Here is a 27,972-nt window from a genome sequence, read left to right on the forward strand (position 1 = left end):
TCAAAGTTTTACATACAAATATATAGGAAAAATCTTTAAAAATCTTCTTCTCAAGAACCACTAAGCCAGAAAAGCTGAGATTTATATGAAAGCTTCATGATATAGTACAAATTCTAAATTGTTAAAATCATGGCCCCCGGGGGTCGGATGGGGCCACAATAGGGGATCAAAGTTTTACATACAAATATATAGGGAAAATCTTTAAAAATCTTCTTCTCAAGAACCACTGAGCCAGAAAAGCTGAGATTTATATGAAAGCTTCCTTCTATAATGCAGATTCTAAATTGTTAAAATCATGACCCCCGGGGGTCGGATGGGGCCACAATAGGGGGTCAAAGTTTTACATACAAATATATCGGGAAAATCTTTAAAAATCTTCTTCTCAAGAACCACTGAGCCAGAAAAGCTGAGATTTATATGAAAGCTTCCTGATATAATGCAGATTCTAAATTATTAAAATCATGGCCCCCGGGGGTCGGATGGGGCCACAATAGGGGGTCAAAGTTTTACATACAAATATATCGGAAAAATCTTTAAAAATCTTCTTCTCAAGAACCACTGAGCCAGAAAAGCTGAGATTTATATGAAAGCTTCCTGATATAATGCAAATTTTAAATTGTTACAATCACGGTCCCCGGGGGTCGGATGGGGCCACAATAGGGGGTCAAAGTTTTACATACAAATATATCGGGAAAATCTTTAAAAATGTTTTCCCCAAGAACCACTGAGCCAGAAAAGCTGAGATTTATATGAAAGCTTCCTGATATAGTACAGATTCTAAATTGTTAAAATCATGGCCACCGGGGATTGGATGGGGCCACAATAGGGGGTCAAAGTTTTTTTTGTTTGTTTTTTTGTTGCTTTTTTTTGATATAGTGCAGATTCAAGTTTGTTAAAATCATGGACCCCGGGGGATTGGATGGGGCCTCAAGGGGGACATCAAAGTTTTACATACAAATTTATAGGAAAAATCTTTTAAAATCTTCTCAAGAACCACTGAGCCAGAAAAGCTGAGATTTATATGAAAGCTTCCTGATATAGTGCAGATTATAAATTGTTAAGATCATGGCCCCCGGGGGTCGGATGGGGCCTGAAGGGGGACATCAAAGTTTTACATACTAATTTATAGGAAAAATCTTTTAAAATCTTCTTCTCAAGAACCACTGAGCCAGAAAAGCTGAGGTTTATATGAAAGCTTCCTGATATAGTGCAGATTATAAATTGTTAAGATCATGGCCCCCGGGGGTCGGATGGGGCCTCAAGGGGGACATCAAAGTTTTACATACTAATTTATAGGAAAAATCTTTTAAAATCTTCTTCTCAAGAACCACTGAGCCAGAAAAGCTGAGGTTTATATGAAAGCTTCCGGATATAATGCAAATTCTAAATTGCTAAAATCATGGCCCCCGAGGGTCGGATGGGGCCACAATAGGGGATCAAAGTTTTACATACAAATATATAGGAAAAATCTTTAAAAATCTTCTTCTCAAGAACCACTGAGCCAGAAAAGCTGAGATTTATATGAAAGCTTCATGATATAGTACAAATTCTAAATTGTTAAAATCATGGCCCCCTGGGGTCGGATGGGGCCACAATAGGGGATCAAAGTTTTACATACAAATATATAGGGAAAATCTTTAAAAATCTTCTTCTCAAGAACCACTGAGCTAGAAAAGCTGAGATTTATATGAAAGCTTCCTTATATAATGCAAATTCTAAATTGCTAAAATCATGGCTCCCGGGGGTCGGATGGAGCCATAATAGGGGGTCAAAGTTTTTGTTTTTTTTGTTGGTTTTTTTCATTTTTTTTTTTTTTTTTTTTTTGATATAGTGCAGGTTCAAGTTTGTTAAAATCATGAACCCCGGGGATTGGATGGGGGCTCAAGGGGGGCATCAAAGTTTTACATACAAATTTATAGGAAAAATCTTTTAAAATCTTCTCAAGAACCACTGAGCCAGAAAAGCTGAGATTTATAAGAAAGCTTCCTGATATAGTGCAGATTATAAATTGTTAAGATCATTGCCCCCGGGGGTCGGATGGGGCCACAATAGGGGGTCAAAGTTTTACATACAAATATATAGGAAAAATCTTTAAAAATCTTCTTCCCAGAACCACTAAGCCAGAAAAGCTGAGGTTTATATGAAAGCTTTCTGATATAGTGGAGATTCAGGTTTGTTAAAATCATGGCCCCCTGGGGTAGGATGGGGCCACAATAGGGGATCAAAGTTTTACATACAAATATATCGGGAAAATCTTTAAAAATCTTCTTCTCAAGAACCATTGTGCCAAAGAAGTTCACATTTACATGAAAGCTTTCTGACATAGTGTAGATTCAAGTTTGCAAAAACCATGGCCTCCAGGGGTAGGTTTGGGGCCATAATAGGGACTACGGTTTTACATGCAAATAGATATGGAAAAACTTCTGATGTGGACCAAGGTGACTCAGGTGAGCGATGTGGCCCATGGGCCTCTAATGTTATAATTCTAACCGGGCTTGGTTCATAGAACAAGGTACGATTGTGTGCATAAAAAGGCCCCAAAAATTCTCTTGATTTAAATGTGTCGTGAATCAAGCTTGATCTGTGTTTTGAATAAGTTAAATACATGCCAAGTGTATTATCTTAACTTAAATCAAAGTTATTTCTTATTTTATAGCATTATTACATCATAAATAAGAGTTTTTCTCGCTTTTTTTCAAAAAGAGCTTGATAACTGTTAATTGCTTAGGAAAAGGTGTGCCCATCCGTCGAGCAAAATATGAAATTAGTATATACATGTATTATGTATTAAGAAAAGATGAAAAATGTATTCAAATATAAATTTGCTCGACGCATGGGATGTATGTTTTCTGAAAGGAAAACCCCCGGGAATAAAATCTTCAAAAAACATGTCAGTTAGAAAAAAGATATATCAGAGAAATATATTTTAAAAAGAAATTGAAATGAAATGGTCAAAATTCAGAAATATTAACAGTTTTTTTTAAAGAAGTAGGGACAGTTTCTACAGTCATCTGGCCCAGAAAATAGATGATTTCAGTAGGAGTCCCAAAATCTGGCATTCAAATAAGGAATATAGTGATTCCCACAGCAGCTTCTAAAGGGCAGGGAAATTTAGTACCTCAGACAGGGGCAGAAGGGAACCCTCGCTTGGTTCGAGGCTTAAAACACCACGTCCTCACAAGTCAAGGTTTTGTGATTTGGAACTGTATTTTGTTCATGAAAATGCTCAATGCACCCTTCAAAAAGTTATACAATTATAAAACAAAGTAACAAATCACATAAATGAAATAATTCTTTTTAATCTGTTACCATGGAAACAAAGCCCGGTGGTTAGTAATTTTATGTGGTTTCTTTAATGTTTATGGTCCAAATATATGTTTAAAGTGAAAATTTTCTGATATAGACCTTGTAAAACTACTCAATATACATTTTTGTTGCCATGGCAACCAATTTAAATTTTATTAAAGATATAAAAAATGCTTTTTTGTGTTTTAAAATAAAAAATTTCTACTAACTAGTATTAAAGATTATCTTATAGATAATACTTTTTAAAAAAAGATTCGACCATCTTTTTACCCTATAAGTTTTTATAACATTGGTATTCTCGTTTGTACAAAGATCCTGTAATGTAAAACATCAAAAAAAAAATTAAGCTCATCTGGTAAAAAAAAAACCAACGACACGGGCGATTTTTGAAAAAGTCAATTTTCAAAAGATAAATTCCTACTGAACATACTTGATATGCTACATGTCAAAATGTCGCAAACCTTACCTTAAGTTATTTGTTTCTGAAAAAGTCATTTGAAAGTTTAATTGAAGCTGCGTGATGTTTCAGGAATTTCTATGCCTCAATTGTTTTGAAATATTGCACAGAGTCAGTTGACACTGGAATCATGGTTAATTGATATGGATTAATTTATATTCTACCCGTATATATTTAAATTTTATTTTGATTATGATATGGTAAAATTGTCTCGTGACATCACATGATCTCTGCAAAATTGAGTTGTCTCTCTTGTTTATCTGATTTACATATCGCTAATTAAAGATATACCTAACAACTTTTGACGTATCAGAATAATTTTAACAATCTTTCAGATACAATATTAAGAATGTTATTTCCATAGATAAATACTTCATGTTCGTGTTTTAAAAATGATTTTCCAAGTATTTTTGTATGCAAAATGGCCGGGGAATTAATACACGAATTGATAATAAAACTGACATCTTTCTTGTGATAAAAGCATTGAAGGAATGGTATGCAACAAAATGACATGGGTTTCAAATGACTTTTCTCAAACTGCTCATAACTATCCCTTCATACTTCTTGAGGTACACAAAAGCGCGCACCAATCCGCGCATCTAGCTAGCTAGGTTCACTTCAGTCGTGTACCGATTCTAAGCGGTTCACCGTAAAAGCAAAACAATATTAATGCATATATATAGTGATGAAAAGAAAACGGTCACCTTTTTTTCAAATTGTAAAAATGATCACAATATTCAGAACTTAATCTTGTGCCAGTTTTCAGTAAACGAATGCATGTCAGAATTAGCCTCGGAAAGAGCTATTTTACTCATATAAATCCATTGTAAACGTATCTGGAATAGAAATAAGATTTTAATATTTTTTAAGCGAATATCATACCGAACGAATTCGCAAGGTTGAAGTAGTATACACTTTTTTTGTAAATGATACAGTGTACCATACTTAGACAGTTTCTATGGATGTTTCTTCCAATTATCGGATTAGACACAAGTGATCAATTACGATCTGTTCAATTTACCTGGTCAAATACTGCATCCGGCAAATAAAACAAACTTGACATAAGAAACAGACATTTGTAATTGGGTACAAAAGGGAATTTTTGTGTTGTTGTAAATGGCAAAAGGGCGGTGATTTTTTGTTTTAAATTTGGGAAAGGGCAGGGGCAAGGCGGGGCGCCCCTCTGAAACTGTTTAAGGGAATCCCTAGAATATATAAGCAAATGCAAACTACGTTTAATTTGATCCAAAATTGCTTTGTGTTGTATGACAGGAGCATGAAGTTGGCATAAAATTGCCAAAAATGCAAAATTCAATGAAAATTTTCATAAATTTATCTGTAGATTTAAAAAATATTAGCAAATAATGTTCTCAGTTTTCATAAAATATTATTTTTATTTAAAAATTTAGAACGTTTATCTGAGTCGTTTAGGCATGTTTTCTTACATTATACATATTCATGTTATGCATCAAATTACAGCGAAATTTGGACTCTAGAGTATCTTATTTGCAAACAATGTACCTTTTTTATCATTCCGGGATAAATCACAAAAAAATCATATAAAATACTTGAGAGCTTGTACATGTATAACTTTTTCGATGGTGAAATCATACTTCATAAGAGGTGTTTTAAGCCAATAAATAAAAATTTAGTGAATGAGCTACCTTGATGATGCTGAAGTCTAGGTGTTTAAAGTGCTCAACAGTTAAGAGATATTTTTCATGTTTATATGATTTTTGATTGGCTAATCCCACATTCAAAATGTAAAATTAAAGTTTAAGTCTCAAGTTGTATATCTTCTACAACAGAGGTAACTTGATCATATAATATGAACTATTTAGATATCACATTGTAGCAGCTTCTTTATTGTTGTTTTAGAAGAAATACTAGGAGGGAAAATTAATTGTTGTGTGATTATCATGAACAATGTTTTTAACCTTTACATACTGTTTTAAAGAGGTCCTTATGACGAAACGAAGTACAATTGTAGTGGAGAGAAAGAAACAAGGTACAGTATTACCAATTATTATCATTTCACACATACAATGTATCTCTTGCCAATTGAAGTCTTCATTTATATACAAAGGCACACAACAAACTAAATTATATGAATAAGATTGGATCAAAACTTATTTTCAGTTTTGATTTAAGGAATGAATTTATTAATTTTTCGTTGGATGGAGGTATATACCACGAAAAAAACCCGGAAAACTGCATCATTGCGCATAGCGCATGATGCATAAGTTTTCCGTCTTTTTTTTTTTATGGTATACCTCCATCCAACGAAAAAATAATGAATTTATTCTTTATCATTTAATATTTTAAAACATTGAGATTATGTGATAAAACATTATATGATATGAGTTGAATTAACGAGTCATTCTTGGAGTACATTCTATGTCATTTCGAGATGGGTGTAGTAATTTGTGAATACACAACTTAAAAAAAAACTAAATCCATTAGGCCTAATGGCAACTTCCACGAACTGTTGTTTACTGTTGAACAAACGGGTTTCTTGTGGACTGATGAATTTGACAATTTTGATAGATATGTCTCTTCTGATTATTATGTTTTCAGTTTGGTTGTTTGATGTCAATAAGTCAAGAAGATCGTCAAAAAAACCCAATAAATGTTCATTGTATGAACCATAGAGTCCCACTCTAGCACCACTGAAACAATGTTTACAGAGGATACACTCCTCATTATCATTATGTATTCAGTTGTTAGATGTTCAGCAGACAAGGAACGATACTCTATTCAGGGCCCATGAATCTCACAAATTTGGTGGAGGTCTCTTTGTTCATCATGAGTATGCACTACCCATCTGATATATTTTCTGGAGTAAAGCAATTGCATCATAGTTTTCACATTTGGTCCCCATACCTCTGTAATGATACACAACAGTTCTGGGAAAAGATGGCCTCAAAATGTTGAAATGTTCACTCACATCATTGAATAAAGAAAGATAAGATCATGAATATACTCAAGTGACCTACAAGTAATAAATCAACTGATATTCTGTAGATGATGAATAAGCATACCATATATTTGTTTTTTTCCGTGGGTTGCTATTTGCGAAATTCTGCGGTGAAGTCTCCAACGCAAAAAATTAAATCGCAAAAAGTACCTTAAATATTGAGCTTAAAATTTCCCGTGCGAGGCTCCTCTTTGAGGTAGAACCCAATTTTAATGCTTTGTTGCGTAATACAGGTACCTTGTTGTCAGCTGTTATCATGTAGTGACCAGTGCTCGTAAATCATTAGCATTGGACAGTGGCTACAGAGATTCTAGAATCACACAGACAACCACACTAATGTTCTCTAGTGATGAATCTCTCTATATTTACTATCTTCTATCTTAGTGACTTGTCATTAATGATCCTTGCAAAAGAAACTTGATACAGAGATTATTTACATCTATTTTGATAGATATTGTGTTCAGCAAACGGATGAGGAGGAAAGCTGGACAGCAGAAAATTTTGTGCCCAAGCTTGAAGAATGTTTAGATGCATTAAAAAGAATAGCTAAAAAGATCGGCACCTTCTATAACAAAGAAACGTATGTTTTTGTTTTTATTTCTCTTATATATATATTAATATATCTCTGTACAGGATCATACTAATGCATGTTTGAGTATATGTGTTTTATGTTATTATTTTCATCAAAAATTTTAGTATTTAGATTGTAAACTTTAATGTTAAGTGTGAAAGGTGATATTCAATGAAGAGAAAATTTTACTATTTCATATAATCATTGTTCAGTATACAAAGTCATAGAGATTCTCACAAAAGAAAGAAAGGAAGTATGCTAATTTGTGCTGATAAAGTTTCTGAGGTAATTTAATCTTGCTGATTAAGTACACCAAGAAAAGAAAATTAGGGGACTGTGTGTTAACAATCATCATCTGATGTATTACTTAATTTTGCACTTGATAAAAATGTTTCCGAATATTTTTAAAGACATTTCCATACTCCACAACCACCTGCACAGAAAACGATACAAAGGAGTCATAAGACTGTATCCAGAACACCAGTGAGACCACTGTCTTCTTCAGTATCAGAGGAAATATTGCATTTATTGAAAAAAATTGACGTCATAGAAAAAGCGATTCAGGTCCTTTTGAAGGGGTAAGAATGTTGACATTTGCATATTAGCATACTGTTGTTCATACATGTGACATTTTTCAACAGCAAATCTTTACAATGGTATTAAAAAAGCGCAATTTTGAGTGAAAAATCTGTCCACAAAAAGTGGTACAAAATCTGTACAGAATATCAATCCCAAAATGGTTTTGATACACCTATAAATTATTTTAAGCATACAGTAATTATGCTAGTAGATATTTTGATGAATTCCATAAATGGTAATAAAACAGAATTATCTCATGAATATAGCATCGAATATTACCTATTTGGTTGTTGTTTAGACTTTAAATATTTCACCATTTCTAATTTTATATTCATTTATACATGTATGTACACAATGCATTTGCAAGAATAGAGAAATTTTGATGATCACATTTACATATAAAGTGATAAAAGGTTTATCATCAAGTGTTCCAACATAACATTTGAAAAATAAGATTTTAAAAACATATTATAAAAGAGGCATTCTTGGAAATTGACATTTTTATCCTCATAATTACAATGTCTATAGATAAACTATAGTTACAAAATATAGGAAAGATTGCTTTTAATTTGTTTACCTTTAATTCAATTGACATAAAATAAAATTTAAGAGATGTCAGTTAACAATGACAATGATGGCTCTCATGCTTCTTAAACAAAACAACTGTAGGCCTATTTCTGGCCACTGTGCAACAGTTTTGTCTGATATCAGCCAGGTGTGTGAAAGTCCAGCAATAGGAAATTGACATTATGCAATCAAAACATTATAACAATGGATTTTAATTGGACTGAATAAGCTGTTAGACTGAATTCACAAGGCTAGACCTGACAATTTGTACAATTTTTAATTTCGCTTAAATTCAAATGTACAGGTGTGACAGCGTAAATGGGGTTGAAAATAAAATGTGCAATTTCATGTATAATCTGTACATATCTCATGTATGCTGTTGTTTGCTTCAGATAAATGTTTTGCAATTTTGCAGGTCTATGGAATTTACTAAAAGCATTTTTTGATAAAAGATACTTTTTTAAAACAAAGTTTTTAACAGTAAAGTTGATTTGCAAAATTTAATACAAAAGATGCAACGTAATAAATCTATGCAAGCATTTCCAAATTTACTATCTCAATTGTCGCTTGACTATAATCAAACGAATCAGATATTTTAGCATTTCTGAGCAATTGTCTTGTAATGACACAAGCAAAGATCAATTTGAATATCCAAACTGATTGCGATTGAAGTAAGAGGATAGGGAATCTTAATGCACACAAAATGCATTGCAATTTGTGAGAGAGAAAAAACTACCGACCAAATCTGATTATTGTAGCAGGTAATGCATAGTAGATTATTTGAACAATCTTAATTTCATTGTCAGTGATTTTACACCGTAACAAATTGTATGTTCATTCAGGTTTGCACATATTCTTGTTGGCATGCTTTCAAGGGTGACTTTGCACATTTCCCCCATACAAACTTGTCAAGGGATATTGCATGAAGTATCATAAACTTTTTGAAAAGAAATCAGTTCATAAAATTGAATCGAGATTGCATAGAGAAGGTACTGAGGTACACATGTATATTATAGGACAATTACAATAATTCTATTCTACAAGATTCATGTACAGCCGGTTGAAATTCTGTTTGGTAATCTTTTTCATGGGTTCGTTCTATTGGTTGCTTTGTTGGAAGTCATTATATTAACAACCTGTGTAAAAACAAACACTTGCTGAAGTTGATAAGGTCATGTGTTAAATTATTTACTAAATTGCAATTTGCCAAATGATAAAGAGTTTCACACCAAATTAATGTTTTCCACATTGAAAATAATATGTCTGTCAATCTTAGAATGAAATTAGAACTTGGAACACTACTTTGTTTTGCTTACAACGAATCTTGCTTGTTTGTGCTAAGTGAGCAAACGAGAGTCAATCCTCTTTGGTAATATTGGTCTAAAATTATCTATTTTGTAAACAAAGGACAGATCAAGAACAGTTGAAAGATTTACAAGAGAAGATTGCATCAGCTGATGATGAAAATACATGGCTTCGGAACAGGTATGGAATATCAATTCATTTTTATCTTCGCTGAACATTGTGTCTGATTAAAGTTCGTTTAGTGTCATTAATGTATCTGTTAGCCTGTACATTACCAAATTCTTCTCCATAACCCTGGGGATGTTCATAGGGGAATCAATTTAGAAATACTTATTGTGAAAAAATGCTAAACGTCTCTTGGGCACAAAGAAACGTAAGGGGTAACAGTAAAGGTGCACCCCCCCCCCCCTCTCTCTCTCTATATATATATATATAGTTTATACATATTTCTGTTCATGATTGAATCTGATTTTGAAATTCAACCTTGATGTTCAGATTTTTTTTTACTGGTTCAAGACAATCCAGGGGTCGAATTTAACTTTTTCTACCACAGGCTAATTTTAGCCTGTGGGTACAAAATCCACAGGCTAAAATGAAAACCTACAAGCTAAAATAAAAATAATGAAGCAGTGCTCTTTTTTCATATATTTTTTAAATCAATGATTTTCCCCATCATTATTCATTACTGAGCCTTGTGGGTCAACAGGGACACTAAGTTACGTAAGTCATGTAGTGCAATGTTTAGGTCTCTTGATTATCGCACCTCTAATCCACAACCTGTTTACCGCAGGTCTAGATCCAGTCTTCCAATTCATAGCGAATCCGGGACTCATGGTTTTGTAAGCAGCACGATCACGAGCCCCATGAACTTTTTTGTTAATCGTCTACGCGGTGATCAGTGCACTCGTGTCATCACTACAACCCGACCTCAATATGACAATAAATTAATTTAGATAGGACATTCTCATTATTCTGATAAAAATAACTACCGGAAGACTTGGTAAAACATAGAATCCGACTTTTATAATTTTAGATAAATGAATAACAAAAATCTCATACTTAGAATTCAATTTAATCACCCCTATAGGTGCACAGTACTCGTGGCACATGTCTATTTTTCATCACAATGCGATGTCCGACCTCTGAAGCATTTGTTTGACTCCGAGTTTCTTTAAAAATCATAAAAGAAAAATCCGGATAGAAACGGTTGTTGAAATCGGTGGTTCATGTAAGCGTTTGTATGATTCAGAGTGCAAGTTTAAGAAAAGCGAATGGCGCATTACTATATAAAACGGATACGAAACGATCATGGTTTGTAAATCACTACTCGCTAAAATTTTCGAGTGTCCACTATTTTTACTCGCTATATTTCAAATGTACTCGCATTTTGCGAGTATTTCTCGCTAATTTCGAGCCCTGCAATCCGTCGAAAACATTAAAATTTAACTGAATTATTAGCTTTTTTCTTTTTAGATAATAACAAGTAGTTAAACAAGAATCCATACTGTACACATATTTATGTATCTCAACAGCACAAAGTAATTTGTTACAACAAACTGGAAAAAAATCAACATTTCTCAATGACATTGCTAGAAATGGCAGCCACTTTGAAATCGTCAATAAAAAGAACCATTCATGGTGGTTCAATGGTTAAAGATTTGCTTTGTGACCAGATGGTTATGGGTTCTTAATCAGCTCTTTCTTGGCCATGCCAGAGCTAGGATGTAAACATTAGTGGTGACTCAAACGCTCAGCATTCATAAGTCAAAATCATGGGTTTTTACATGTAACATCCTTATAGGGTAATGCTCATCATTAATAAAGTTCACTTAATAAAGTAAAAGATAATTATGAATCAAAAAGTATATCTATGACAGTGAGAAATTAAGTCCGATTTGCATGGCATTACTTGATTTATGTTGACTTTTATATCATGCTTCATGGAAAGACCGACCGTCATAGAAAATGTTTTGTACTGACTTGTCTAACATTTAACTTTTCTCAAAAAGGTATTCTTATACGTATGTGTTAAGCTTTAATGTGGGCAACATTTTGGGTTACAGGAACATCTACACAAAGCAGAATACTATTGGTAAAATCTTGCATTTTGATAGCAAGAAATATCATTCCAAGACCATACCAAAATCTGGAGAAAATGGTGATTTGAATCGAATGGATGACTGTATTTTGTACCACAGTTAATAAAACATTATTTCGGTTAAGCGTGGTATATGGCATGCGCGAACCACATTAATTAGATAAACCTGCTTTAATGGAGATAAACTAACTTTATTGACCGTTAATCCTAGTTTAACGGCGTTAATTCGAATTAACGATCGATAAAGTTAGTTTATCATGTTAACTCGAATTAACGGTCGATAAAGTGGGTTAAACGGTAGTTTACATTTTTTATCTCACATTATCGACCGTTAATATGAATGGTAATGTTACTGTTAAACATATAAAGAAATTTTAATTCACGTTTATTTAACGATAGATAAATCGGGTTTATCACTCGCATTTACCGATGTAACGCTGATTTTGATTGGTTGACATGATGTGCGAAAGAGTTTTTATTATTTGCAGTTTATTATCAGAATATCGCTAATTTACTTTGTATTAGAATATATTTTCATGTTAGGCTAGATCCTCTATGGATTAAATTTTCATAGTTGTACTGCAATAACGTTAATTAATTTAATAATAATACGTTGGTTAAATCTTCCAAACTCGGTCCAAGTTGTATCCATAAAGGATTTCAAAGCTGTGTCAGATCTTCCGAGGCATGGTGTTATGGGGGCTTAGTCTCCTCTTTTGTTTGTGTGTTTGGGGTATATGCCCCCCCCCCCCCCCCCCTCATCTTACGACAGGTAATGTTACCTGTATCCGTGTAAGGCTTCTTGACACGACCCCGTCTCCATGTATACTAGTAGTTAACTTACATTTAGTTTAGTCTCCACGACGAAGAAAAGATGTTAGACAGTAAGTGGCTTCACAGTTTATTGTCTATATAAATTAATGTACAGAATAGATTTGAGTTAGATGTTACAATTCTACAGTTTAAATTGACTAAATTTATATCTAAAGTATATATGTACACACATGTAGTAGAGGCCTATTTTTTTAAAATCATAATAAATGCATGGAATTTTTTTCTGATACCGGACCCCTTGTCGAACTATGCTAGCTTCTTCAGCTATCAATAATCATATATACATATACAATGTATACAGTTACATATTTGGATATTTTAAATGAACCTTTTACTGCAGAAACAAATAGACTGGACTTTCAAATCATTGCTTGTTTTGTCATATTTGTGTCAGAATATATCGTAATAGCTAGCTTGTTAAATTATTATATCTTTTTAGTAAATAAATTTCATGATCTTTTCATGGCGTATTTGAGTAAAATTAATTGACTTCAAAATGAATAGGAAACACAACAAATGGATGGGTTACACTAATTTTGAATTGCCAAATTCATGTATACATAGTTGTCTAATTGCTGATATAAATTACAATTGTATCATTACATAGCCTTGTGAATTCAGCAGAAGTCACAATTTGTAGCCCATTAAAGTTTGCCTTTACAAGTTGTTTTAATGTGACAAATATTAATCAACTTAGCAAAATTTGTAAATTGTTAGATAATATAATTGAGAGAGTTGGCTCTCTTGGTTTAATTATAATCCCTTCTTCAAGCATTATTAAATTCTGTCTATTATATTGTTTGTACACCTTGTACACATGTATTTTCTCTGCACTGTGTTACAGTTTATGAGAATAAAGTTCATTGTCATTGTCATACCAGGTCTAAAGCCAATTAAGTAATTTTCTACTTGTTCCATATCCCCTTTTTAAAAAAAGAAAACATCACATTTTTCTGAAAAATTTAAGGTACATTTCAAAAGCATTATCTAGACCTTGATGGTGTGACAAGAGAGACGTTCTCCTGCTTTTTCAGGGCAATGTTTCTGAAATACTTCATTGGAAATGCACAAAAAATTCCATCCATGGATCATAGGTACCTCTTCAATGGAAGTTTTGAAATCATCGGAAGGATTATTTCCCATTCTTTTGTTTTGTGCAACTATCTACCAGCAGCACTTTCCCCTTTACTCTATGTGTTGGTGGGAGTGGGGTGTGTGTCAGACAACTTAAATTTCTTCTGGAGTCTTTTCTAAACTGTTTGTGTTTGCATTGACGGCTGTGATTGGCTGCCCATTAATTAGCATTAACGACTTGAAAAACCCGGATTATCTGTCGTTAACTCGAATTAACGATCGATAAAGCATTAACAACAGTGGGCTTAACGACCAAGAACTTGTATTATCGATCGTTAATTCGAATTAACGACGATAAACTTAATTTATCAAATTGAAAAACTAGGATTAATAGTCGATAAAGTTAGTTGATCTCCGTTAAAGTAGGTTTATCTAATTAATGTGATTCGCGCGTGCCATAGTGGTAACCTTACAACCCTGTGATCCCCTGTCGCCATGGACCGTGGAATGATGAAACTCCCCCACTATATATTGTTAAGAGTTTACGGCTTCACTTTTTGTTATTTGACATTGCACCTATAAAGGTAATCGTCATCTATGTATGAATGAATTATAATGATAATAATAATAATGATTGGTTTTTATATAGACTTTATCAGCTTCCTGGGAAGCTTGCACAGCTGCCATTATAAGCGCTAGAGCACTAACATTCTTACTTTTTTTTTTCACTGTTTATAGCCAGGTACCCCTTTTACACATGGGTGGAGTGGGGAAATTCGTGTAAAATGCCTTTCTCTAGGACACAACGTTGGCCCTGCCACGGCCAGGACTCGAACCCAAGACCTTTCGGTCAAAAATCTTACAGCCTAACCATGCACTAGGCCACTGACGCCACACCACAGTTCTTGTTAGAACTAAACACCCCATTACATACAGCCAATCAGTAAATCACATATTAGTACAAGTAATGTACAATTCCAATGCATTCCAATTACCAGTTCTTTTTGTGTGCCTAAGACGTAACTTAAAGAGTGTTATATAGATTTAATGTTGTTCAAACTACGCATGCAGACACTCTTTTCTACTCACATTTTACAATGTAACATGAATTATGGTATTGGGGATTCAGACAAAGGAATTTTATAAGATTTAATGAGAAAGATACGATTGATATCTTAAGAGCAAGACACTAAATTCAAATGAGAGTGCGACCACTGAAATTCTTGTTCTTCAGATCAGACAAGAATTGAATTTCATTGAAAAAACTATGTTTGGAAGCTTTGAAATACTCATTAGCATTAGAGTTTAGAATTTATATACATGCGTTATTCTTTATTTTTTTAGTCAACAAAATCTTCAGAAAAAAGTAGATGAAATGGAAAGAAGGAATCAAGAGTTAGCATTAGAGGTATCTTCAAAAAATGAAGACATCACTTTTTATCATTCAGAAAATAGGAGACTTGAAGAAGAGTAAGTAAAATATATAGTTATGTATTTTATTTCCTTTCTTGATAAGAGACAAAGAACATTTATTTATCATTGCTATATCACAACAGAAACTCCATCGTGACTTCCACATGTAGAGAGATCGAGGGCTTGATGACCACTCTTTGCTAATTAATGCCGACTGTGTGTATTTTCATGATTTTATTTCCTTTTCTTTGCAACAAACTTTTATATGATACGTTCTAAAAATTGCTTCAAATATGACTGAAGATTATTTTTTAAAACAAGAAAATTCTTGAAAAATTAATTTTGTAATATTTTTAATTTTTTTTTTATCAACATTACGTAAAAGATGGATTTTTGTCAGAAGTATATCACTGTAGAGTACAGTACCAGCAACGTTATTCTTGACATGATAAACGATACACGCACGATAGGATAGGATACACGCACGATAGGATAGGATACACGCACGATACGATAGGATACACGAACGATACGATAGGATACACGATAGACCCGATAAACGCAAAACACGATAAACGATATTCACGATAGACGTGATAAACCCAAAACACGATAAACGATCTTCACGATAAGCAGAAAACCTGATAGAAATGTTGTAAATTTACAAGCAATTTAGACAGAACGAAATGTTGATACCTACAACATAATTACATTATGTTGATAATAATACGGAAGGATTTCAATATTCATTATACCCCTAAAACGTATAATTTCTTTAATACATGGTTGTACTTTTAAAAAAAATATATTTTTAATTCAATTGTTTACGCTATCACAGTTAAAATCAGAAAACTAAAGTTATTTGCATGATATCTATATGAATGTTCCCAGCCAATGATTCTAAAATTATATTGTCACCTAATGTTTAATATATAAATTACACAGGGAATTAACTAAATGTAATATAATGTAGTAATATCATGCTTCAGTAGCTCTCTTATTCTAATGTCTATTATCTTGAATGTGAAATAAAACCAAGTAATATTTTGTGTGTAGCGAAGAGGGGGTTTTTGGGTTACGATCTTATTTTGGTATATTGATAAAATATTTCTAAGTAGCTCATACAGTTGTATTTTAAATAATGTTGTTTTAAATTTATTACCTTAAAATGTTACTGCATTGCTTTGCTTTGTGCTAATTTATTAAAATGTAAGTTTAACTCCATTTCAATATGGATGTGTTGTATTTTGGGTGGATATAAATAATATCATTTAGTTGACATAGTTTGAATTGTATTGTTGAAAGTTGAACATATTTTTTCTACATGTTTATTCCTTTCTACATGTATATTTTAAAGTAGAAGGCATAAGATATAACACTAATAAAAACTATTAAAGCGATGTAAAGCGGCATCAGTTATCGGACTCCATGAAGTCTATGTGGCTGCTGTCTGAATTTTTATTTGATGCAAGTGTAGACACACTAAAGAATATTTTTAGATGCATTTGGTCAGGAATTATATAGGTCCACACTTTCATAACAACTGAAAATAACGAACAAGAAGAAATATTTGAAATATTAATTAGATGGATCTTCAGTTTCTTACTATCAGTGTTGATAAAAGGTAAGCTCGCCTTAGAATGATGCGTGTATGGAATGCAGATTTTATTAAAAAGATAGAAGATTACCCACCCAACCACCCAAAGAAAATATGAATGGCAAGCATATGTTTTATGCTTTGTGTATCTATTTCTTTTATTATCGATCTCCTTGGCGAGTTTAAAAGTTAAGCTAACAAAAAATTAAATTCACATAGTTTTCATTGAGAACAAATTTAATTGTACAGGCCTGGTGTCATAGTAGGAGGAGATGGTTGCATTGGAGTCTTTCATTATAAATTTTCCAGACTTCGTTTTCTTAAGTCATTAGGGGGTGGGGGAGGGGGGTAGGTAGGTTAAGGACTTCTACCATGAGTGCCTCAACATTTTTTTTCACTTGCTTCATTTTCTTAAATTGAGGATTGGGGTGTAATATTTTACTATTAATGCTCAATGCCTTGCTTAATAGTTTTTCTTCATAACTTTTAAGCTTACATTTTTCTCACTCACTACTACTGTTAAAATAGTTGGGAAAAGATGGGCAGATTGTCTCACAGCACAGGGGCTAAGCCCGTTTTGGGCCCGAACTCTGTGATACCATAAATATAGATTTATGGTATCACAGAGTTCGGGCCCAAAACGGGCTTAGCCTCTGTGTCTCACAGTATATATGTAATTTGCATTACAAAATAAAGACGTGAAGAAACTATAAAGAAGCATTGTGTTGATAAATAACTAAATATGATTTCATTTTGTGTTGTACAAAGTTCAGTGTATTATAAATTTGCAGTTGCACATGTATTACATTTAAAGTTATCAATTTTACTGAGCATGCATACATGAAATGAGCCAAATAAATTAATTTTCAGATCAAATAACTTTTATGTAAGTAATGTAACAATTCATAATGATAATTTTTTTCCAGATACTTAAAATGATTAATTATGGAAATATTTTAGAGACATTTTGAAATGGAGGAAAACGCAGAATACTTTGAAGGAAGATACAACATTTGTACATATACATATATATCCCTTGTATTTCATTAAAAAATACATTAGAAATACTATTTTATATAAAGATTAGTATCTCAAAATGAATCAGTATTGCATGAAAATTTATTTAGATACCCTGTAAGTGTCTATATGCTAGCTGTGATATTGTGAAAAATAAGTTTTTGACAAAAAAATCCAAGAAATCTGTTGCCATGGAAACCAAGAATTTGTATTTTTTTCTATCAAATTTTTAAGTAAATAAAAGGAAAGGACCCTGACAAGATTTCCTGAAAATTTCACATTCCCACTGTCTTTGACAAGTTGTGTTTTTATCAAAATTCATTAAATCAAGTAATTGCACAAATTTCCATGCAAATCAGGTTGTGCAATATTTATTTTCTATGAAGGAAAGGGTTAAATAAAATTTCCAGATTTAAAAGTTAGTTTCAAGTCTAAGAGGTTCACTCTATTGGTTGCTCTGTTGGATGAAAGGTGAAGATAACGAGCTGTGATTAATCTCATAACTCCTTCAAGCAATACAAAGTAGATAGTTGGGCAAACACGGACCCCTGGACACACCAGAGGTGGGATCAGTTGCCTAGGAGGAGTAAGCATCCCCTGTCGACCGGTCACACCCACCGTGAGCCCTATATCCTGATCAGGTAAACAGAGTTATCCGTAGTCAAAATCAGTGTGCCAAAGAACGGCCTAACAATTGGTATGAAACACGTCAAACAGCATTTGACCCAATGATAGGTTGTATTGATGAACTAGATTGTTATAACGACCATAGAATTTGCGAAATGCTGACTTCAATTAAGACTGTTGGATGTAACTATTAACAATGTGTACATTTATAAAAAGAGACACATGTTTGCGTTGATAAGGTCATGTGCTATTTTAATACTAAATCGCAAAGAAGTAGGTACATGCAGTTTCTACAGTCATCTAGCCCAAAATATTGATGATTTCACTTGGAGCTCAAACCCTGGCATTCAAATAAGGAATAGATTAGCAAACCCAAAGTTCGCTCAGTTTGATCATCAAAATGATTTGTGTCATATGACGAAAGCTAATTGAAGTTGTCATAAAATTGCAAAAATGCCATTTTCAATGAAAATATCCACAAATTCATGTGGTTTTCCTTTCAGAAAACATACAGCGCATGAGTTGAGCAAATTCATATTCAAGCATATTTTTCATCTTTAAAATAAAACACAATATATAATTTTCATTTTGCTTGACAAATGCACACATCTTTTCCTGAGCAATAATTTATATGACATTTGACAGTTTTCAGGCTTATTTTGACAAAAAGGCGGGAAATGTCTTAATCATGATGTCATAATGCTATCCATTTAGGAATATCATTCTGATTTTGTTGATATAGTATACCTGGCATATATTTTACTTTCTTAAAACGCTGATTAAGGTTAATTCCAGACACATTTTATAGAGAGAAAATTTGGGGGCCTTTTTATGTACACAATCGTACCTTGTTCTTCCTAAAATGATAAAAAGCAGTTTCATACCAAATTCATCTTACCCACAGTGTAAAAAATATGACTGAATCTGAGAATGAAATTATAACTTGGAACATTGCTTTGGTTTGCATGCAATTTTTGTCATAATTACCAAGGAACTCTAATTGAAAGTTGTAAAGATCTCGTATCTCACTCGTTTGTGCTGAGCTCGCAAGCAAGAGTTATCCCTCTTTAGTAATATTTGCCTTTATCTTTCTTGTAGACAGAAGACAGGTCTTGAACAAATGCAAGTTTTAAAAGAGAAGATTGCATCACTTGGTGCTGAAAATGCATACCTTTGGAGCAGGTATAGGAATATCATTTTAATATCTACTGAACCAAAAACACAAAAAAAGGTTTAAGTCATTGTTTATATAAATCAAAGTTTGTTTAGTGTCATCGTGTGTCCCTCAGTCTGAATATTATTGACTTTTCCAAACAGATGAATCCCATTCGAAAGGGAGACAATATAGAAATATACTTGTAAGGGAACAAAAAAAAAAACATGACAAAATGTTTACAAAGAGATTAGAGTGCTAAAGTTAACATGTATAGTGCATGTGTCAGACATATAGGATTATTAAGTTATAGTTCAGGGATTTTTATGTTTGAGATTTGTTCTAATTTCGAAATTGAACCTCAGTGTTAGTTTTTTTTTTAATTTAATTAAGAGGACCCTTTGAAAACATTGAAATTCTTTCTTCTCTCATTGTGATCAGTTTCATAAATTTTTATGAAGAATACAAATTGAGAATAAGATAAATATAGACCCCTAAAAACACCAGAGTTGAAATCAAGTGCGTAGGAGAAGTAAGCATCTCCTGTTGACCGGTCATGCATGCCACAAACCCTCTATCATCATAAAGGTAAACAGATTAATCCGTACTCAAAATTATTATCTAAAGAATGGGCTAACAATTGGTAAAGAATATGTCAGACAGCATTCGACATAATGACCATTTGTATTTTATAACAACCATAGAATTCATGAAATGCTGACTTTAAACGAGACTGTTGAAACTCCTGTAACATCAACTTATTTTTCGGTAGGTTGTGTTGATTTGAAAATTTATCATATATAGAACATGCTCTCATGTATCAAATCAGTTGAGAGAGATAAATACCATTATGGAGGTGATAATGGATTATTTCTACATTCATTTTATTCAGGTTTAAAATATCACAGAATGTCATGATTGTAAATTGAAACCTGGCATAATCTATAGCAATATGCAGTTATAACAGCTAGTTAAATAAGTGACTGTATGAATAACATGACAAATGATGATATAATACATAAATTTGGGAAGTTGACGATGGAGAAGCTGAAGTCATCCTGTTTGCATAAAGTTAAGTTGTCAGTTTGCTGTTAACATCTATGTTCAATAAAATATCCAAATATGAAGCAGATATGAAAGGTTCTGTGCTGTATTTTCTTTCAATTTCACAGGAATGTATTGAATCAACATTTTTTCATTGAAATGAATATTGTTGATAGATAAAACGTCGTCAATATATGTGATGTTGAGAGCCACAGCAAGTGATTTTTTTTCTCTTCTCCTATAGAAACATTGGAATAAATTCTGCCTCATTAGGATATGAATCAGGTCAGCTGATAAAGGAGCACAATTTGTGTCCATGGGTATTCCAACAGACTGGTGGAAGACCTGATTAACAAAGACACATAGCTATTAGATTATTGGTGTTTGCTCCTAAACTTTTGGTTTGCCCTGGAATGCCTTGTAGAAAAGTCTTGGATACCATCAGAATCCATTTTGTAATATCCCAGCAATAGATATTTGAAAAACCCTGACATGAGTTATCGAATTTTTCTGAGGATCAGAGTTTGTTATCAAGAATGATATTACTGATACCATAAGACCAAGGCAACAAACTCAGATGATCGAGCGTTAAGGCCAATGAAATTTGTATTCATCAAAGCATACAAGAATTGAATTTCATAAAAATTGTTTGTAAGGAAACCTTTCAATACTCATCAATCTTTCAGTTTATATTTATATACTATTTTGTTTTTTAGACAACAGGGTCATCAGGAAGAAGTAGATGCAATGAAAAGAAGGAATCAAGAATTGGTTTCGGAGATTTCTTCGAAAAATGAAGAGATCACTGTTTATCACTCAGGGAAAAAGAGACCTGAAAAAGAGTAAGTAAATTATGTGGTTACATATTTCATTTTTCTTTTTAATAAGAGACAAAGTGCATTTATTTACCATTCGTATTTTGCAACAGAAACTTTATTGTTATTTCACTTTTAGAAAGCTTTTCTGATAACTATCTGATTCATAAACTTTCAAAATTTTCAACTTCTCCAAAACCACTGGGCTAATTTCAGCCACAGTTGCCACAAAGCATGCTTAAGGAAAGAGGATTCATGTTTTTTAAAGTGAAGTGCTCACCCTTTTAGAAGTGGAATTGGTTAAAATTTAGTGATCATTTTGTGAAAGCTTTTAAATTTGTTTTATTAAAAACCACTGGGCCATTGTCAATCAAACTTAGCGAAAATCATTCTTGGGTAACTAAACAGGGCTTGAAACTAACTTTTTATGTCACCAGTCCAGCCGGACTGATACGGTATAAATTCAACCAGTCCGCAGAAAAATTTACCAGTCCAACAGAGTTTTCCAGAAATAATTAAACATATTTCGTTAATGTTATTAAAATGAAATTTAACTCGATATGCCTCGGACAATATTTCAATGTTCAATTAAATGTGGGATTTATATATTACATCTTCATATATCTACAGATCGAAGCATGCCAAATGTGTAAATAAAATTTCATAAACTTTATATTTTCCAAAATGATGCTTTAGAAAATTAACCAGTCCCATCGGACTGACTAAAACAAATGTCAGTCAGTCCGCCAGACTTTTAACCAGTCACAGACTGACGGGCATATGTTAATTTCGAGCCCTGAGTTCATATTTAATAGTTCTGTAAATCTTTCCATTGCTTATGCATATATTTTCTCTTTATTATATCTTATTGTTTGCTTTTCATCATCAAAATAACAGTGCCAACACCTATGCTCTGACATCGGCGCATATCATTTGTTTGTATCAATGCAATTAGTCCAAATGTTTTTTCAGTCACGACAAACTGTGATTCAAAGTGTTTACTTTTGATTTACCATGCCCATCATATTACTGACAATGGTTGCTGGTATTCCTGCTGAAAATTAATTTTCGTGTTTGTTTTTTGTTTGTTTTTCTGCAAGTGTTTGCTGTTACAAAGTTACTTTTCTGGTCAGTTGTGACATTTACACATCACAAATGTCCAATTTCCCTTGGCACATCTCATATGTAAAATATTTGTGCCAATACTACCTATACATTTATACCGTCTTGCACAATTATGCTCTAAAGCTGAGGAGTTGTTTTCCTCATTTTGAAAAAAAAAATAAAACTATTTCCTCATCAAGCACAGGTGTAAGCTTATATATTGTAAGGTTACAGTACAATTAGAATGAGATATCAATTTTATTTGTGGTAAATGCATGTCTGTTAATTTTCACTTGTTATAGTGAGAAAAGGATGTTTCCAGTGAAAATGTCGAAGACCAATGACGAGAATGCCAGATTAAAAAGGTGATGCTTCTTCTTTACAAAGATTGCATATGATAGATTTTCATGTTCAGCAGTGTAAATTTAACACAAGCACAGATGTGTTGAATAAAGTATTCAAAAGTATAACATTATTGTTTAAAGTTTCAACAAGGGGTGTTGTTTTTCATGAAATGTTAAACAAATTAAGCTCTAAAAAAACTGTTTACAAGAATCAGCTGCATGCTAATCTTGAAAATTGATTCGGATGTGAATCCATGAGTTGACAGAACGTGGTACTAGATCTCATTGTATATAAGAGGGAGAGAGAATATATTTTCTATGCTAAATTGTGATGGCAAATCCTCCTTGTGATTTATATTTTACCACATTAAGGAGCTAGGTCGACTACAATGTTATGAAATATTGTACTGAAAATTATCCTGGTCCAGACATGAATTGTCGATAAGAAATGAATTAAAGTAATTTATCAGTAGCTATGATATAGGTAGTGTTTCACATTGATCAAAGAACAAACCAAAACCTTCACTTCAATTAGTTTAAAAACTACCGTACATACTCGCCGATAAGTCAGATTTTTGGGAGTTAAAACTTGGTCCAAAACTCAATATTTGACTTATAGGCGAGTCCTAAGGCCACAATTTTTTTATTTCTTGGTTTATGGATCCGCCGACCCTAATTTCTGGGAAATCGGAAAGAAAATAAAATGCAAATTTCTGCTTTTTTTTAATTCCGCCGATTCTACCCAACGAGTCAAACCGAAAATAAAAATAAAATACATTTTAAATTTTACGAATAGAAAATTGTGAAACGCAAACCTATTGATTTGTATTTGGTAATCACTATTCGTTTTGCGAAATATCTTTATTCCGTATTTTTAAAAACCAAGTAAACAAATATGGCCACGATAACGATACCTGTATATCGTTCTTGTCGACAAAATATATGCCAGATGGCATTTCGTCACCCCAAAAAAGGGAATTGATAGAAATAAATATTTCTCATACAATTGGCGGTATTTTTGCAGTGCTATTTGGGTGTTTAAGGATGATGGGGAAAGGTACAGTTATTTAGCGATTTTACCAGGTCCAGTCTAAAGACTATTTCTACCTACGTAGGTACTTATAGCTACGTAGGTATTTAAACCTACTCCAGGTAGCTATTTTTACCTACTTTTTCCTTTACTTGCATTTCGTGGCCAAACGCAGGAATGGCACAATATGGCGTGTACCAAATTCATGATTCACTTACACTGACGATGAATACCACAAAAATATTGGACAAAAATGATTACTTTCTAACTTTTCACTAAATTTTCAAATTTGCATCAATAACAGCACTCAGTTCCATTTTCTATGAGTTTATAAGGATCAAAGCTACATGAGAAAAAGTTTAGAATGTCTAACAAATCTGTATTAATTTTAAAGTTTACCTTCATGCAGTTTTACATTAAAGGCTTTTGGGGCAAATTTCTATGCATTTCCTCTGCATTCTCCACCCTCGTAAAGTATTCAAATTTACATTCTGAATTTTGCCGTGCACGTGCACAACATGATACATGAAACGACTGACCTGTTTAAAAGATGCGCTTTAATTATAATTATTTATTTATATTTTCAAAAACAGGTAAAAGTAGGTATAAGTAGCTACTTTAAGTAGGTTTAAATACCTATGTAGCTGTTAATAGTTACGTAGGTAGAAATAGTCTTTGGACTGGACCTGTTTACTAGATAGGATGTTCTATCGTTAAAGTGATAATGTCCTACGGACCCGGTTTAAGTGTGGTGAGGGCCTGTCCCGAGATACAGTTAGAGTATACAAACTAGTGACTTTATACCACAGCAGTACATGCCATAATAAACATATTTGAATACATGTACGTGCATTTCTGCTGTCAAAAATCCTAACAGGGAATAGAACAGTGTGAGAAATTGTTAGACGCTTTTGATACTATAATGAACGCCCATAAAAAATATGACCAATTCTCAGATGAAACTCAGAAAGGTATACATATTTCTCGAAAATTAGTATACCTTGTGTAGTGGTGAGAGAATTTGAGTACCAAATAAAAATGAAAAACTGAAAACACTTCAAAAAAGGTGGTAGAGAATATTCTAAGGGCATATCTATGTGGGAAAAATGGGGTTAAAATTATTTCATGGGGTACGAACATTCTGAAATTAAAAATGGAATTAGTACATAAAATTGTAATAATGTAAAACTTATACAGTACCAATTTTGATGCACTATATGCGCATTTCGACAAATAAATGTCTCTTCAGTGATGCTCAACCGAAATGTTTGAAATCCGAAATAACAATGAAGTTTAGAGCTATTTTAAGGAAAAACAGTGTGCCATAAAAGTGGAGTCAAATTCGTCTAAGGATAAGAGCTATGCGTGTGGGAGATAATCCTTAATTTTGAAATGAATTTCAAAATTTTGTAACAGTAATTAAATATACATCCGTATTTTCAAGCTAGTAACGAAGTACTTAGCTACTGGGCTGTAGAGACCCTCGGGGACTAACAGTCCACCATCAGAGGTCTTGACCCAGAGGTCATAATGCTTCTATATTTAAATTTTTTTTCATTATATTTACAATTTGTAAAAACTGTAAAATCTTTGTTGAGCATATACAGCAAAATTGCTGAACAACATACATGTAATATAAATACTGGATACTTTACAACACCAAAGATATATGACCTTACACATTTTCTCAGCTTATGGTTTACCAAAGTGTAACATAGATAATAATTATACACTGAATTTGAAATAGCATTTTTTTCAAAATTCATAGCATACTAGTCACTCTGAAGAATTTTTTATCTAATATTTAGCAGTGATTTAATACATCATGGTTTGTTTATTTTTACTCACATTTACTAATGTTTTATTTTCAATAAATCATTAAGATTTATTGAAAATAAAACATTAGATATCAGAAATGTTTATTTTAATTTTATTTTTTTCTCCCGAATTTTAAAAACAAAAATCCGTAAACCAATAAATTAAAAAACTGTGGCCTAAGAAGATTAGCATCTTTCTGGACAGTGTAATTTAGAGCAAAATTTTTTAAACAACTTCGTACTCCGACGATTATCATGATTAACATTCACAGGACATATTATATTATTCATGTATTCTAAGATTATATGCATAAAGTACAAGTATTTACATATTTGAATGATTTTATTCATTTTAAGTGTATATATCATTGAAATTGATCTGTTGAGAAAATTGATTAATATAAGTGCATTTTACAAAATATTTGAAACGAAGGTGAAAACGTTAGAAATTGTCAATTGATTCTTGGAAAAAGTTATACCGACTTATAAACTGGTCAATGTCAAATATCCCTCCAAAATAGCCTACAAAATATATGACCGACTTATAGGGGAACCGACATAGGCGAGTATATACGGTAAGCATTATGGCTTATTTATTTAATCATTGTGTATTGCTATATATAATGTCAATCAAATTGAAAGCTGTTAGGCCATTCTTTATTCACTATATTGTAATTTTGACTATGGATTACTCAATTGACCTTTTCAAGATATAGGGCTCACAGTGGGTGTGACCGGTTGACAGGGCATGCTTACTCCCCCCTGACACCTGATCCCACCTCTAGTATATCCAAGGGTCCGTGATTGCCCAACTCTTAATTTTGTTTTCCTTATTATTAATATATCCTATACCCACCCTTACTCTCTATTCTAAGATTCTAGGATTAAACCCTCATTGCTATGGCATTGAGCTCTGTGCACTATATGTTGAAAATTGTGGCACTTCACCTGCAGCAGGTTATTATCATATCTTGATATGACTGAAAAATTCTTCAAGGAACATAAAACAAAAAAAAAAACAAAAAAAAACTCACACAATATTGAAATAATGATAACAATCAAAGATTACACTCCATCTAGTGATAGTGATTGTACAGTTTTTGTTTTCTATCTAAGGATATAACCAAACAAATAAGAATTCTTGAGCTTTTTGCAGGAAACTTCAGACTTTCAAATTGTGACATTTTTAGCTCACCTGAGCTGAAAGCTCAAGTGAGCTTTTCTGATCGCTTTTTGTTCGTTGTCTGTCTGTCTGTCTGTCTGTCCGTCTGTCTGTTAAACTTTTCACATTTTGGACTTCTTCTCCAGAACCACTGGGCCAATTTCAACCAAACATGGCCAAAAGCATCCTTGGGTGAAGGGCTTTCAAGTTTGTTGAAATGAAGGGCCATGTCCCTTTCAAAGGGGAGATAATCACAAAAATGCAAAAATAGGGTGGGGTCATTTAAAAATCTTCTTCTCAAGAACCACTGGGCCAGAAGAGCTGAAGTTTACCTGAAAGCTTCCTGACATATTGCAGATTCAAGTTTGTTCAAATCATGGCCCCCGGTGATAGGATGGGGCCACAAAGGGGTATCAAAGTTTTACATACAAATATATAGGAAAAATCTTCTTCCCAAGAACCACTGAGCCAGAAAAGCTGATTTTTACATGAAAACTTTCTGACATAGTGCAGATTCAAGTTTGTTCAAATCATGGGCTCCGGGGGTTGGATGGGGCCACAATAGGGTATCAAAGTTTTACATACAAATATATAGGAAAAATCTTCTTCCCAAGAACCACTGAGCCAGAAAAGCTGATTTTTACATGAAAACTTTCTGACATAGTGCAGATTCAAGTTTGTTCAAATCATGGCCCCCGGGGGTAGGATGGGGCCACAAGGGGGATCAAAGTTTTACATACAAATATATAGTTAAAATCTTTTTCTCAATAACCACTGAGTCAGAAAAGCTGATATTTACAAGAAAACTTTCTGACATAGTGCAGATTCAAGTTTGTTCAAATCATGGCCCCCGGGGGGTAGGATGGGGCCACAAGTGGGGAGGGGGGGGGTCAAAGTTTTACATACAAATATAGGAAAAAGCTTTAAAAATCTTCCTCTCAAGAGCCATTGGGCCAAAGAAGTTGACATTTACGTGAAAGCTTTCTGACATAGTGTAGATTCAAGTTTGCAAAGGGTAGTTTGGGCCATAATAGGGACTAAGGTTTTACATGCAAATATATATGGAAAGTCTTCAGATATG

At 32.9% G+C, this 27,972-nt stretch overlaps 1 protein-coding gene across 4 annotated transcripts in view; it reads left to right on the plus strand.

Moving 5' to 3' along the window:
- The window catches only part of LOC125679033 (trichohyalin-like), a 96,078-nt gene that overhangs the window by 18,708 nt on the left and 49,398 nt on the right, over positions 1-27,972 (plus strand). For 3 of the 4 annotated variants that reach the window (XM_056157076.1, XM_056157077.1, XM_056157079.1), the window contains exons 6-13: positions 5,721-5,771; positions 7,192-7,320; positions 7,722-7,889; positions 9,865-9,942; positions 15,113-15,238; positions 19,521-19,604; positions 21,336-21,461; positions 22,841-22,903. In XM_056157076.1, coding sequence (XP_056013051.1) covers positions 5,721-5,771; positions 7,192-7,320; positions 7,722-7,889; positions 9,865-9,942; positions 15,113-15,238; positions 19,521-19,604; positions 21,336-21,461; positions 22,841-22,903 — 825 coding nt within the window. The remainder of the gene's footprint in view (positions 1-5,720; positions 5,772-7,191; positions 7,321-7,721; positions 7,890-9,864; positions 9,943-15,112; positions 15,239-19,520; positions 19,605-21,335; positions 21,462-22,840; positions 22,904-27,972) is intronic. The other variant, XM_056157078.1, reaches the window with a different exon arrangement.

Source organism: Ostrea edulis, chromosome 2 (genome assembly GCF_947568905.1).
Source record: "Ostrea edulis chromosome 2, xbOstEdul1.1, whole genome shotgun sequence".
NCBI classification, from domain to species: domain Eukaryota; kingdom Metazoa; phylum Mollusca; class Bivalvia; order Ostreida; family Ostreidae; genus Ostrea; species Ostrea edulis.